The following is a 13,374-nucleotide window of genomic DNA, read 5'->3' on the forward strand; positions in this document are numbered from 1 at the left end:
CGCAATTGTACTTTTTATTGATGTGCTTTTAAAATCAGTGTAAAAGATTATCAGTAAATCTGCACTATAAACTACATCAATAACAATTTGTTTTATTATTACTATAAGGATTTCTCGTTACAATGAGCATAAGTATAAAATAATTTTATTTGTCGTCATTTTCGAAGGACAACAGCACGAGTATAGGACGGTTTTCAACTTGTAGTTATCCTGCTTAACGGACCGTTATAAGTAAGACGAGATATAGAATCAATTTGATCAAAGAATCGCGTTTTCAACATTTGGGGTCAAGAATTCTTTAATGTTTATTTAAGATATTGGGAAAATACAATTTCGGTAAATGTAATAATGTTTCTTTGTAATAATGAAATTGTCATAATTAATATGTGAAGATTATTTTTCCCTTCCAGTGATACCGGAGATGAAATTCACAAAATCATATCGGTTTTACATAAATCCCGTTTTGAATAGCACGTTCATACATGTTATTGAAATATTATCAAACATTTTAATTGCAAAGTAAAATGAAATTAATTAATCTATAAAGTAAAAGTTTCGTAATCTGTAAAAATAATTTTCGTATTAATTTTAAACCCCATTGTTGCATTTTATTTAGTATTTATACAGACAGCTCGCAATTCTAACATCGGCAAATACATATATCCAATCGATTGCGCGTAATGACAATATAGAATTATGTCTATTGTCACAAATAAACTCGCGTTTCTTTTTCATACTTGCGGAATTATCCGAGTTGCTGCTATACACAATATCGCTCTATAATATAAATATCCATCATAAAAACAAAAAACATGTTTACAATTTAAAAAGAGTATAAATAAGACTAGATTCCATTAGAGATGATATTTCGACGATTCGCTTAGAAAAGTATGACGGTATCGTTATAATTAAATCTCACTCTGATACCATCCCAAATGCAACGCAGTCCAATATTGTCTAAAAATGAATTATCACTGCACAATTCTAATTCCAATATGGCGAGAGCAAAATCACTCTTTGGTTAATCAATTCTCTATTGTGATTTTATGTACATTCCAGTCTCTCATCTTTGGCACTAAGCTATGATCGAGTTTACCTTATTTTCATGAGATACATCATGACACATTGTGTTTAAAATTGATTTTTATCACAATAATAATAAATTTTATCATAAAATAAATAGAGAAATTTAATAAAGGTAATTAGCTTTTCCATACAACTTTGTCTATATATCTATCGCTATCCAAAGCTTCGAAAGACGATTTTTAAATGCTTTAAAACATAGATTTAGAAAACATCTTTAATTATCATTTAAATATCAAATTTTTTGTTAAATTTTTCAATGCAGACAATATAGATTCCCATAAAAAAAAGAAATGAACAATCAAAGAGCAATATGAATTCATGTCATGACTTTCGTTTGTCGCGAAACTATGCCTCACGTAAGGGGTAAAGTCCGATGATCCTCCACAAAGCTATTCGGTACATCCAGCAAATTGCCACGAGGAAGCGGTGAGGGAACGAGAGTGGTATCACCGTCGACCTCAACATCAGCTACGTCGTTTTCTATAGCAACGGCAGCACCAGTACCACAACCGCTCAATTCGCGTACATTACCGGGTAAATAGTCTTTCCAACTTCTGAACAGATATCTTGTAAATTTTCTGAGTTGCCGGAATTTGCAGTAAGTAGCGCCTTCTGCAGATTCCAATTGTTGTGTCTGAATAAGGAAACCTTTTTCCTTGAAGGTCTGCTCCAATTTTTCGCGCTGCAGAGATTTTCTAGTTTTTCTCTTTCGCCGACCATCGTCCTGACCGGTTGGACTTCTCTGACACACCGTCGGCGGTTGAATCCTCTCACCGGCGGCATTGAGAAAGGCTCCAGCGGCAGAAGTGGTTCCAGATTGACCCGCTGGTTGTTGAAGAGCCTCTCTGGGAAAGAACTCGTAACCACGCATACTCTTATCACCAGTACCACTGTAATAGCGGAAATTGCCACCTGAATCTACAGAAAGACTCTTTTTTTCTTGTAAACTAGGCTTGGCACCACCGGTAAATTTGAATTTACATATGCTCACTTCTGTCGCTGGATTATTGTTGTTTTCGGTTGGCATCGGTGGTATAAATATAGCGGAACGTTTCCGTTTAGTTGGTTGACTCTGCTGCTGATTTAGGGGTGCATTTCTCTTCGGTCTGGGTGAAGTAGATGTAGCAACCGACACCGGTATCGTCTGAGATATAGGTAGTGTCGATGCTTGGGTCGCATTTTTCATCTCCATCATTGAGTATATCGATTTTGGCATAATTTTTTGTTCTCTCGGTGGTTGATCCGTCGTCGACGTGGGTAGGCCCTTGTCATTTTGGGCGACTTTTTGATAATATAGCAACTGTGACTGCAATGCCATTGGATGAATAAACACACCTGCATTCGGCCAGTACACGAAGCCAGAGTTATGACCGATCATAGGATCGATCACATTGTTATTATGATTGACAAAACTATTATTCGAGCGATGGCCAACTGATTCTGGATAATTCACCGGTTCTGACAGAAAGCTTGTCCCTAAACACTCTACTTCTTCACCATCGCTAGACGTTTCACTCTTCACCTGGCCAGACTCGTATACGTTCCCATGTTTCCGCAGTAAACGTATCTTCAGCTGGTTGAGATCTCTAATGCAAAGATTCAGTGGCTCATCTTGCTCCCGCGAATTCTCAGACAACACAAAGTTCCTCCGGGTTTCCTGTGTCAGCCGTTTTTCCAACAAACTGCTGATCCTGTTTTGGACATCGGTCCTTTGAAAAGGTACTTGAGGCGACACACGCTCCTGCTTATCACGAGGCGACAGTCTCTTCTCCTCATGACCAGGCGTGCCCGGCAATATCGTACCATAATTTTTGTAAATCAAATGGCATATGTCAGCCTTCTTCGGTTTCCGACCACGTCTAGGTTTACTATTATCGAGAGTGATTTCACCCATGTACGGTAGATCGGAATATTTCATGGGAGGCCTGCTAGACGTCTGCGTCTGTTGGATATGATGACTGGGATAAGTTGTGTTGCAAGTCTGCGAAGACACAGACGTAATGACAGATCTTCTAGTACCCGCGGAGACTTGATTATGGCCGAGGGTCGTTGGACATTGAGGCGGTGCGATCTGCGGACAGAGTTCCTGCTGCATCGCCGCGATTCGCTGCAGCCAACCATGAACGTCGGCGACGGGACTTGGGGTAGACGTCGAGTTGGTCGGCGCTGGACTGGATGCTGTTGGCTCGATGATGCGTGGCGGCGATAAATTCAGGTTTTCCTGAGCCAGTGATGCTTCGTAATGATCCAAATATTCCGGTGGTAATGCTTGGTGATGGAATTTGAGTTTCCATCGAGATTTCCTGCGTCCACGACTGGAATATACGAAATTTCATATTTGATAATACTTAGACTAGTAGACCACACATTTTTCCATTATAAAACATTTCTGTGACAAGTTATACTGACTGAGCATCAAGAAAGTTACAAGCAATAATTATATTCTTTTGTAATAAACTTACCCGTTAAAGTAAAAGAAAAGAAATAAAGAATGCACTTTTATTACTGGTCTCAAACTAATGTTGCATTCGATACACTGAAAAAAATTTCTGGTTGAAAATGGACGAATCAGAAATTTCTCTCTCTCTCTCTCTGGTTAAATTTATTAGAATTCTAGTTGAGATAACCAGAATTCTGGTTGATACTATATTTTTAGTAAAATCTACTAGAATTCTTATTTTTACCAGAATAATTATACTAATCAGAATTCTAGTTATCTCAACTATTCTAATAGAATTCTAATAGACATAACCAGAAAATTCTGATTCGTCCATTTTCCACCAGAATTACTGTTTAATCCAACCAGACCATTTTTCTCAGTGTATATATTATGTTAATACATTATTTAGGAAAAAAGTATTTCAACTAGGATGCAATCGTGGCTATTATGTCGGTGATATCGCTCTTTCATTAACGCCGGTGACTGCATTCCGAGCCACACCTTAATAGCGTTTTGTGCCGCGCGATACGGCGCCTTAGCTCTTATGCAGAAAGCGTGTGTCGCGCTTCTTCTTCTCTAGTCGCGACCGAGCCGTTTAATGAAATTCAATAATAACGGTAATCGGCTCTCTCGCGACGTGTATTTCGCTGACGTATATCTGCAAATTTTTTTTCTTCGTGTACTCGTACAGGCGCGCGCATCACTTTAGAAGACTCGCTTGGCACGAACCAGTTTCCTGGCGCCTATCTTTCTTGTCGACGATCGCACTTAAAGCACTTTCCTGGACATCGGCCGGTTTTACGTTAAAGACGTCGTTAGAGACTTGACAAAAAAGATAAGAGATAGCCCGAGTCGCGTCGTTGCCGCGGATCGCGCTACCTGACAATGTAAGCCGTCGCGAGACATACTCATCACGCTCTTCAAACGCATGCTACAAGATTTATCCAATAACAAAAGTATTTTGATGAAAGTATGCATAAAAGTGTTGTATTTACTTTGCTCTCGTTGCAAAACCATTTAATTTAAATAGATTAATATGAAATTCGTAAATCTTAGAAAATATACAAATACGTTTATACGGCGTAAACAAACTTCAAATACTGATACTATTTAATTATTGATAGAATGTTGCGTATAAAATAAATCGAAGAAAGAGATAGATAGATCACCTAGTTCGTCCTCGACTAGTAGAATCTGGACTAGTTAATGCTAGATTTTCCTCCAGTGCTTGAATTTGATTACCACCTTGCTGTCCATGCTTGCTGTCCATTGAACCCGCCACATTGCCTACGTCCACTTGCGGGCTATTAAAAGCCATAAAAAAGAGATTTTTATTCATCAGTGCTTCTAACAGTTTTGATATATCCTTTTTCCATCAATTTCCAATTGAGGCAGACAGCGCACTGGTCTATCATGCCAGAGGTCCCGGGTTCGATCCCAGTAGGTACCAAAATATTTAAGCTCGTGTTCTTTCTTCTCGGAAAAGGCTGGTAACCTTCCGAGAGTATCCTTGCCTACAGAATTGCCTACAGAGTTGCCCACAGAAACACCTCTCGCCATTCGGCACCGGCATTAAAACTGTAGGTCCCATATGCTCATGGCAATTGAATAATCAGCGTGTGTACCACAAGCATATGAGAGAGATGTAACACAGGCCAGAGGCCTAACGTAAGAAGAAGAAGAAGAAGAAGAATTGTCAATTGTGGAAAAAAGATATGATAGGTATATCAAAAATTATATCTGAATAATAAACAAAGAAAATTATGTCATTTAACTTGATGTTTGTCGATTTGATAATCGATATAAATGCACAAAAGAAAGATTTTGCCACTAGTGCTATATTATTATAGATTCAATATAAAAATAATCAAATTTTGTTATCATCATTAATTGCTTTATATTATCTGATTTTTGTAAAAAAAAACCTTTCGTCGAGAAAATTTACAAAAAAAATACGGGTTTTTCTATTAAAATACATTCAATTTGCTGTTACAATGAAATCTATTGCTAGGAAATATATTTTTACAGTAAAATAATTCGTGCAGATTCAACAAAATTATTATCATAATTTATTTATTTATTAATACTAATTGTCAAATAAAACTGGTATTCATAAATCTGTTTGTCGCGCACCGCGTCGTTTGTAGTAAATAATATAAAATTATTTGAGATTTGCGATTCACCTCAACGTGCTAGTATCGCGACTTCGCTCTTCTTCCTCCTGAGGCTCCTGTTTGACGGCCATATGGATTAGAGGCGATAGCGGGCAACGTAAATGTACCGAGTGGTGCAAATGATGCTGCAAACCAGCGCCGTCGGTGAGACTACTGTCTATGCCAATAGACTGTGTACGCGGCACGACTTCCTCGGTCTGCATAGTGCCCCCTGAAAATTTAAACATTATAGATTACTATTATAAAATTAATTCTTTCTCATAGATGTTTCGGTATTTCTTAGGATTTGTATCTCGAAATGTAATCGCAGTCTGCCATTAACGATTGAGGAGAAGTCTGGGAAATCCTGTATAATCTTGTTAACAGTTCCTGTACAGCTGTCTTGTTAAACACTAATTCAATTTTTATTGAAAGGTTAAGACATTATAACAACTTTGTGTGCCACTATTTTTAATTACGGTGATAATCGAAAGAATTTGTGTTTTGAAAGCTGTTTATTATAATTTGACTCAAATTTTAAAGACCGCGGTTCCTAGTCAAGTATTCATTTAATTTTAGTTATTAGACAGCCATAACATTCAGACATTTTCGATTAATTAAAAAAAATAAAAAATAAGAAACAAGGTCCGCTACGCAAACGGCTTCTACTTTCTTATTTCGGCGTTCGCAAGAACCGCGCGAAAGGTCGCGCGTAGGCCGTCGTGGAAGCCGGAGATCGTTACCGGTGTGCGCGAGCGAATTGCAGAATATTCATAACCACTGTATTAACGAGCGGATTAATACCGTGCGCAGCGTGGCGAGTTGTGTTGCGTGGATTTGACGGGCGTGAGAAATGGCAGAAATTAAACGAATGTCTGACGCGCAAATGGATAAACGATCAAGCGCACCTATTGCCGTCGTTGCACCATTGAGCAAACCGCGTAGGCGACCACGTGTCCGTTCAAGGATTCGAAATCGCACAATAGCGAACTGCAAAAACCATATGTTACATGAGAGAGATCCGCTTATTGGAAATGTTTCGCGAGACAGCTCGCATTATGTATTTAATTGATAACAATCATCTGTCGCACGTGAGTAATTCATCACCGAATTCTAAAACCAACGCTTGTGTGCTGCTATTTTTTTTTTACAATCACAACAATGTCATTTGCTGATATTTTCAAAACTCAATATGATCACATAAATATTATTCATTATGCTAAAACAATTTTTTATATTATGTAAGAAGTTATAAGTAAAAACTCTCTGTAAAATGAGCTTATAGATACTGCTATTTTTATTACAAAAAAATTTAATGAAGCATCAACGAAGCAAAAATGTCAGCGACCGGCACGGCGATGTCGGAAAACAACGCGCAGAAAGAGACTAAAACGGAGAAAAGAGACGCACAGAAGACGAAGAAGCGTATTATACATACTGTGACTTTGCGCAGCACCGTTGGATAAAAATATTCCTGCGCGAAAATAGAACCGGCAACACTCCGGCACAGCCCACCGAACACCCGCAATTCCTGAGCCATACTTGGCCTAGTCGATCGGGTTTCAACGCCTCGCGAGAATCCGCTTAGGTATGCGTCGGCTGTCATTTAGTTACTTCGGGATAAGATATCGATACAAAGCTAAGACCTCAAAAACAATCGGAAACACACAATCGAGACATATGTATTTGGATACTCTCTGTACTCACAACGTCAAATGTATTAATTTATTGCGTGGGTTTTAAAACAATATTTTGGAACAAAGTTCCAGTGAAAGTAGATATATAGAAATAACAAATACAAAATTGAGATAAAAGATCTATTCTTCTACGTATAAATTAAGTGTGAGATTCAAGACTCAATAGATCGTAATTAAATTAAACATTCGAAACTTGAAATTTAATTTCTATGTTTATTGAAATACCCAATAAATAGAAAAATTAAAATTTACAAATCCAAAGAAAGATTCTTTGAAAAATAAAGTCTAAATGGTCTTAGGTTTTTGAAATACTGGTATTTAAACTTTTAATGATTTTAAAATGTAAAAAGTTTCACATAAAGGTGAACTAAATAGTGAGATCAGTAGAAGATATTAATATTGATATGTGCGGGAGGTGGCTCGTTTTCATTGAAGACCAGTTATAGAATGATGCAGGCGGGCGCGTAACTACAATTTATTTTTTGGCTATTTTTAGGGTTTGGCGTAGCGCCACTATTTTCGGTTCTCTCAAATTTCTCACTCCATATTTAGGATTATGGCTGATGGTATCGCGCCACACTAGGCATTTATGATTGCTGAAGCGTATACATTATACCACACGGCATATCTAAGTTTATTCAAAATGTTAATCAGATTAAAAGATAATAAATGACGACCTCGATCTAAAAAATTATAGACTCCAGCTGTTTATAAAAGGTATTTCAAGAATCTAGCACAGATTCAATTTACATTTTCCCTTTTATAACTAGATATTTGCAATAGATAAGAAAGTAGACACAGTATGATTGTATTTTTTCTCATTTCTCCAATAATATTACGATAAATGTTATGTTAAACTTTACTTATTCATAGGCAACAAGTGGACGAATCGTAGCGGACGTTTGTTCCGCGGGAAAACATGTGGTCTTCCGCACTATTGGCAGAAGTGCAACTAGGTTAAAAACGGAAAGTCAGCCGCCGTGCTCGGGAACATGTCAAGGTGATGCAACGGCCAGAAAAAAGAAATCCTTCAAAAAGATTTTGTTCTTACACGTGATAACCAATCGTCAAAATATTCTTAAAGTCACTGATCAATTGCTCACCTATTACGACCTACTAAGACAGACCGTGATCTATTGGCCTGATTACGACGCCGCTGTGGATTCGTAATTACGCATAAACACCCGCGCAAACCGCACAGCGCAGCGACAGTATCCCACGTGGAGAACAGTAACTCATTGTGAGGATGTTCGAAAAGACGATCGAGAAACGATCTTATTTTCTGTCGATTGCCTTTTTGCCGATATTCAAATAATGCAGCCGGTGATTTTAGATTTACTTTAAATAAAACACGTATAGAATATTGATGATTTCACATATATATTACTACTGTTTGATTCTATTGTAAAAAATATCCACGGTCATCCAAAAACACGCTGTCAGAAATGTGTTAATTAAAAATTACTTTAGTCAAGATCTACAATAGATGTTTTAAGTCTTAAGCCGTAAGAAATTGATCAATTACAATCGAATGCGAGGAGAATAATTGATTGTGATTCGTTTATTCCTTATAGCTTAAGGCTTAAAAATCTATTATAAATCCAGCCTTAAGCTCCTTCAATATCAAACGCTGCTGATTACCTGTGACGGGAAAGTTGCTTTCCGGCAACATGAACGTATCGTTCTTAATGAATCCTCTTCTTGAAAAACTGTAACCGGCAACTGATTTCGTGCGTTGCAGACGTTTTTACGTTACTCAAACAATGTTTATACACGATCGACTTTCCGCCAAATGAATGACACTACGGTCATTGTTGAACACGATTGATCGCACAAATCATAGACCGCGATTAATCACCTTTGCCCGTTCAATGCACCGTGATCGCCCGTACAATCTGCTCTGCCTTGCGTGATCCCTTGGATCAAGTACAGCGATATCTCGAAAGATATGTACTTCAAAGGAAAAAATAGAAGACATAAAAGGAGAAAAAAAACGCGAGCGCGTGAATAAACTTGTACCTAGATAAAAAAAGAGGAACTGTAAAGATCACAGGAAAAATAGAAAGGCGGCAAGTAAATAGGAGAAAGAAAAGGAGCAGAGAAGAAAATGGTATCGACAGAACGAAGCGGAGTGTTTTGAAGCACTTTTGGCACTGTTACGAGCGAGAGTGAAGTGGACAAGCGACAACTCCACCGAGAGTAACGTCTACACCTCCGTCGAAAGAGGAAGGACGGGGAGCGAAACGTCGACGACGACGACGACGACGACGAAGACGACAACCGCGACAACGATCAACCCTCCGCGGGCCAAGAAGAGCGAACGGAGGCGCGGGCGTATATTCTCGATTTGGGCGGATGGAAATCTGAGATTGCTCCATATTGGGCTGTGCGCCACGGAGGTGCTCTGTAATAGCAGAGCCTGACTTCTTCCCTCTCTTTCCCGCCCCTTGGTCTCTCTCTTCTTCTTCCTTCCCTTCTTCTACTACTATTGCTACTTCTTCTTCTTCTTCTTCTTCTTCTTCTTCTTCTTCTCCTCCTCCTCCTCCTCCTCCTCCTCCTCCTCCTCCTTGTTTCCCACCCGTTCTCATTTTGATATATAAATGTGTGTATGCATGCGCGAACGACTATTTCTATCTTTTTCGCTCTATTTTCTCTTTCTTGTTTCTCCTCTTTCTCCCCCTCTCTCTATATGATGAGACCAACGAGGGTATATTTAACCCCGCGAACCACCAACGAGGAATCGAGCCGCGCACAAGTCACTTCTCTTGTACTTGGTGTCCTTCTCTTTTTATTCTCCGTCACTCGTTCTGACTACTTGCGAAACGAATAATTGAAGAAACCTCTCTCTCAATAGTCGCTAACGTCTCTCTTACCATTTTAGAAATTTTTCCGTTTAGTTAATACACTTAAGATAATGTGGTTTCATAGAATTAATTGACATGAGGTATTCCATTACAAAAATTAAATGAAAAAGTTTCATTTTGATGGACTGATGTTGTCTCTCTCTCCTCGTCATTAGAATGGCCCTAAATTAAATTTCGCTTAAAGCTAATACATTGCAGATGATATAAATGATAACGGATCCATTAAGTATTATTAGACAAGTGACGTTACAAATTAAGGATGTCAATGTCACGATTTTTCTTCTCAATAAATTTGATATGTACATCGTAACTATTGTAATCGTGAATGATAATGATGTAATAATGATACGATTATTCTATATACTCTTATACGGAGTATATTGTTCTCCGTTTTACTGAAATAGAATTGAAATAAATAACTTCATTAACCGAGGTATGAGTAAAAAATCGTTTTCGAGATATTCAACCAACTACATCGAATCGCTTATCGCACATGCATTCCAAATAACAGCCGGTAAGTCCGATGCATCGACATTCACGCGGCCAATGGCACCAGACCGATAAGTGAGCTAACGAAGAAACGGCGTAATCCGGCATAACGCGTTATCTCTTGGTTAATGAGACTTAAAGGCTTCTCTCTGTTGCCGGAGGAAGCTTCAGGTTTCCCACAGTGGCAGGCCGGATGACGCCTGGGGACGCTCTGGGGACTCCTCCGTGCACTCCGTTCATCTCGTAATGCACGTAATTTATTGCATGTCTGCATTGCACAGAGTGGCAATCGCATTTCAACCGCCGAATCATTGCCATATACATCCCGATGCGATTTAATGCGACTCAAAGGAAGTGTGCTGCAGTCTGGGATTCAAGCGCGCAGACTTTATTAATGAGATTGTTAAAAGTGGAGCGAAAAGTTGACAGGAGGTTATTTAGTACTTTCCCGAAACTGTTTGTATGTCTCTTTTTTTAACGCATATACGCTTTTAAAGATTTAAATTATAATCATTTTACAAGATAATTGATCGCAATTAAATCAATTTATACGAAAAATATGGTTTGACTTTTCTCGTATTAAAATTATATAAGCATTAATAACATATTCTATAATCTGAAATAGAAAAAATAAATTTTAAATAATTTTAAATAAAAATATTATTTGTGCGTTGAACAAACATTGTATATTATAGGTAAAAATATTGCTATGTCGTAAAAACGATAATACATTGCAGTCATTCAGTGACCGCATGGTCCGATCGCCAGGATTTTAAACGCTATTCCACGAACGTGCCGGATAAAATGCTCGAGCTGGCGGAACGCGGAGTTGAAAGTAGCTGTTGACATATCGCTGCGAGGTATTGGGACACATCGGGCAAGTAGGCGGGGTGGTTTAACCTATACGGGATATAATATACGCCTCCACGGGATCGACGCCAGAGATGACAGTCGTATAAAATATCAACGCGTCGTCCACGCAGAGAGAATCCCTATACAATGGCCCGTACTGCAGCGGTTCTGTTTGCCTGCCATTTAAAACTTAATGTTTGTACATTGAGTTTTGTATCGGTTTGCATATAATCATCAACAGTGCAAATGCCAGCTGTACGCCTTGCATAACGCGACCTAGATACGCCTGGGAACAGCCACCTGATTCCTGAACGACGTGCGAGAGGAAGTACGCTCGACAACGCTGACGAAATGTGGCTGCCGCGCGTGGGTGACAATTTTGGCGCTGAGCGTTAGTTACCGTAGATGTTAAAAGCAAACGTCATCGATTCTCCACGTAAGATCGTAGCGGATTCGAAATATGGAAGGCCACGATTGTGTATCTCGAGAATACATAACGATTAATCCTTGCTGTCCGATCGTATGTAGATGTAAGCTCTGTTTGTGGAATATTCTCGTGATGGTAAAATCACAGTATAATCGAGAATGCATTCATTATATCGACACTTATGGCTCTTGACCACTGATCTTCAGATTGATGACGTCAGAAACGAGAGAACCAAAAATTCTTGCAAATTATATTGAAATAGAAATATTGTTTAATAAAACAATATTTACATTTGATGAAGTAATGCACTTGTAAAATATACTGAAAACCTTATTTTTATTTCAGAATAAAATAAAATTATATTTATCTCAATTTTTTTGTATAGAGAGCTGTCGTATAGCTTGTTTTGTTTTTTGGTTAAGCATAATTCAATTTTAAATATATGATTATTTATTGATTGATATACCAAAAGACAAGGAAAGTTTTTGATATATTTTACAAATATGTGCTATCGGTTGCAAATGTCGTTTTATTAAAAAATACATTTTTTAATATAGTTTGCAAGAATTTTTTAAACGTATTTTTCCAATCGCGCTTTTGGCGTTACAAGTGAATAGGGTAAACTCGGGTATGATGGCCACTAGTTTTTTAAAATGCAAAAAACGTACATTTATTCTTGTTACTTTTTAACAATATTTGTGATATTACTTTCACTGAAGCTTAAAGTAACAAATATTATCGAAGTTAAAGAGAAAATACTTAACAGAACTTTAATTTTATCAAAATATTATAAAGTATGCATTGGCCATCTTATGTGATTTTTAGGGAAAAGATATTATGGGATAGTTGACCATGTTTTGTGTTAAAAAAAAATCAAACAAAGATTTATTTTGTTAGAAAACCAAACAAAGAGTTCTATAATTTAAAAAAAACAATGTTTGCATGTCTATTGCTTAGTTTTTGAAATGATTTTGCCACACATTTGGCAAACATCAACAAATGATGTACACGTTTCATGTAGCCACCGTTTGCAACGGATGCATTGAATCCAGTCTACTTCTTCCATTGTGAGCTCATAAGCCTCTTCACATCCAACACATACATTTGATAGAATACTATCTGATATACGTAATTTAATTTTTGTTTCTCATTTTTAGAGTGAGCCATCTTACCCTAACTATAACGGAAAGATAGCCATAGTATTTATAAATAAATAGTGAAAATAAAGGTATTAATTATAGGTCACATTGCAATTTACGTACCTTTATTATATATGTAATGTTGATTATGGCAGCTTAACTGTAAACAATGTATTTATATTTTGACCGTATATTTGAAAAACTCAATTAATACTATAATGTAACTG

General features: G+C 37.6%; 1 protein-coding gene across 5 annotated transcripts in view; it reads right to left on the reverse strand.

Moving 5' to 3' along the window:
* Positions 1–1,352: 1,352 nt before the first annotated feature.
* The window catches only part of LOC108769993 (uncharacterized), a 25,297-nt gene continuing 13,275 nt past the window's right edge, over positions 1,353–13,374 (reverse strand). Inside the window, exons 1-5 of one of the 5 annotated variants that reach the window (XM_018521267.1) lie at positions 6,984–7,071; positions 6,588–6,669; positions 5,710–5,911; positions 4,696–4,830; positions 1,353–3,401 (exon numbers count right to left, since the gene is read on the reverse strand). In XM_018521267.1, the coding sequence (XP_018376769.1) occupies positions 1,439–3,401; positions 4,696–4,830; positions 5,710–5,903 (2,292 nt within the window). In that variant the 5' untranslated portion in view covers positions 5,904–5,911; positions 6,588–6,669; positions 6,984–7,071 and the 3' untranslated portion in view covers positions 1,353–1,438. Of the gene's footprint in view, positions 3,402–4,695; positions 4,831–5,709; positions 5,912–6,587; positions 6,670–6,983; positions 7,072–8,427; positions 8,644–9,017; positions 9,830–13,374 lie in introns of those variants that run through there. The other 4 variants (XM_018521268.1, XM_018521265.1, XM_018521270.1 and 1 more) reach the window with 4 other exon arrangements.

Source organism: Trachymyrmex cornetzi, unplaced genomic scaffold (assembly GCF_001594075.2).
Source record: "Trachymyrmex cornetzi isolate Tcor2-1 unplaced genomic scaffold, Tcor1.1 scaffold979, whole genome shotgun sequence".
Lineage (NCBI taxonomy): Eukaryota > Metazoa > Arthropoda > Insecta > Hymenoptera > Formicidae > Trachymyrmex > Trachymyrmex cornetzi.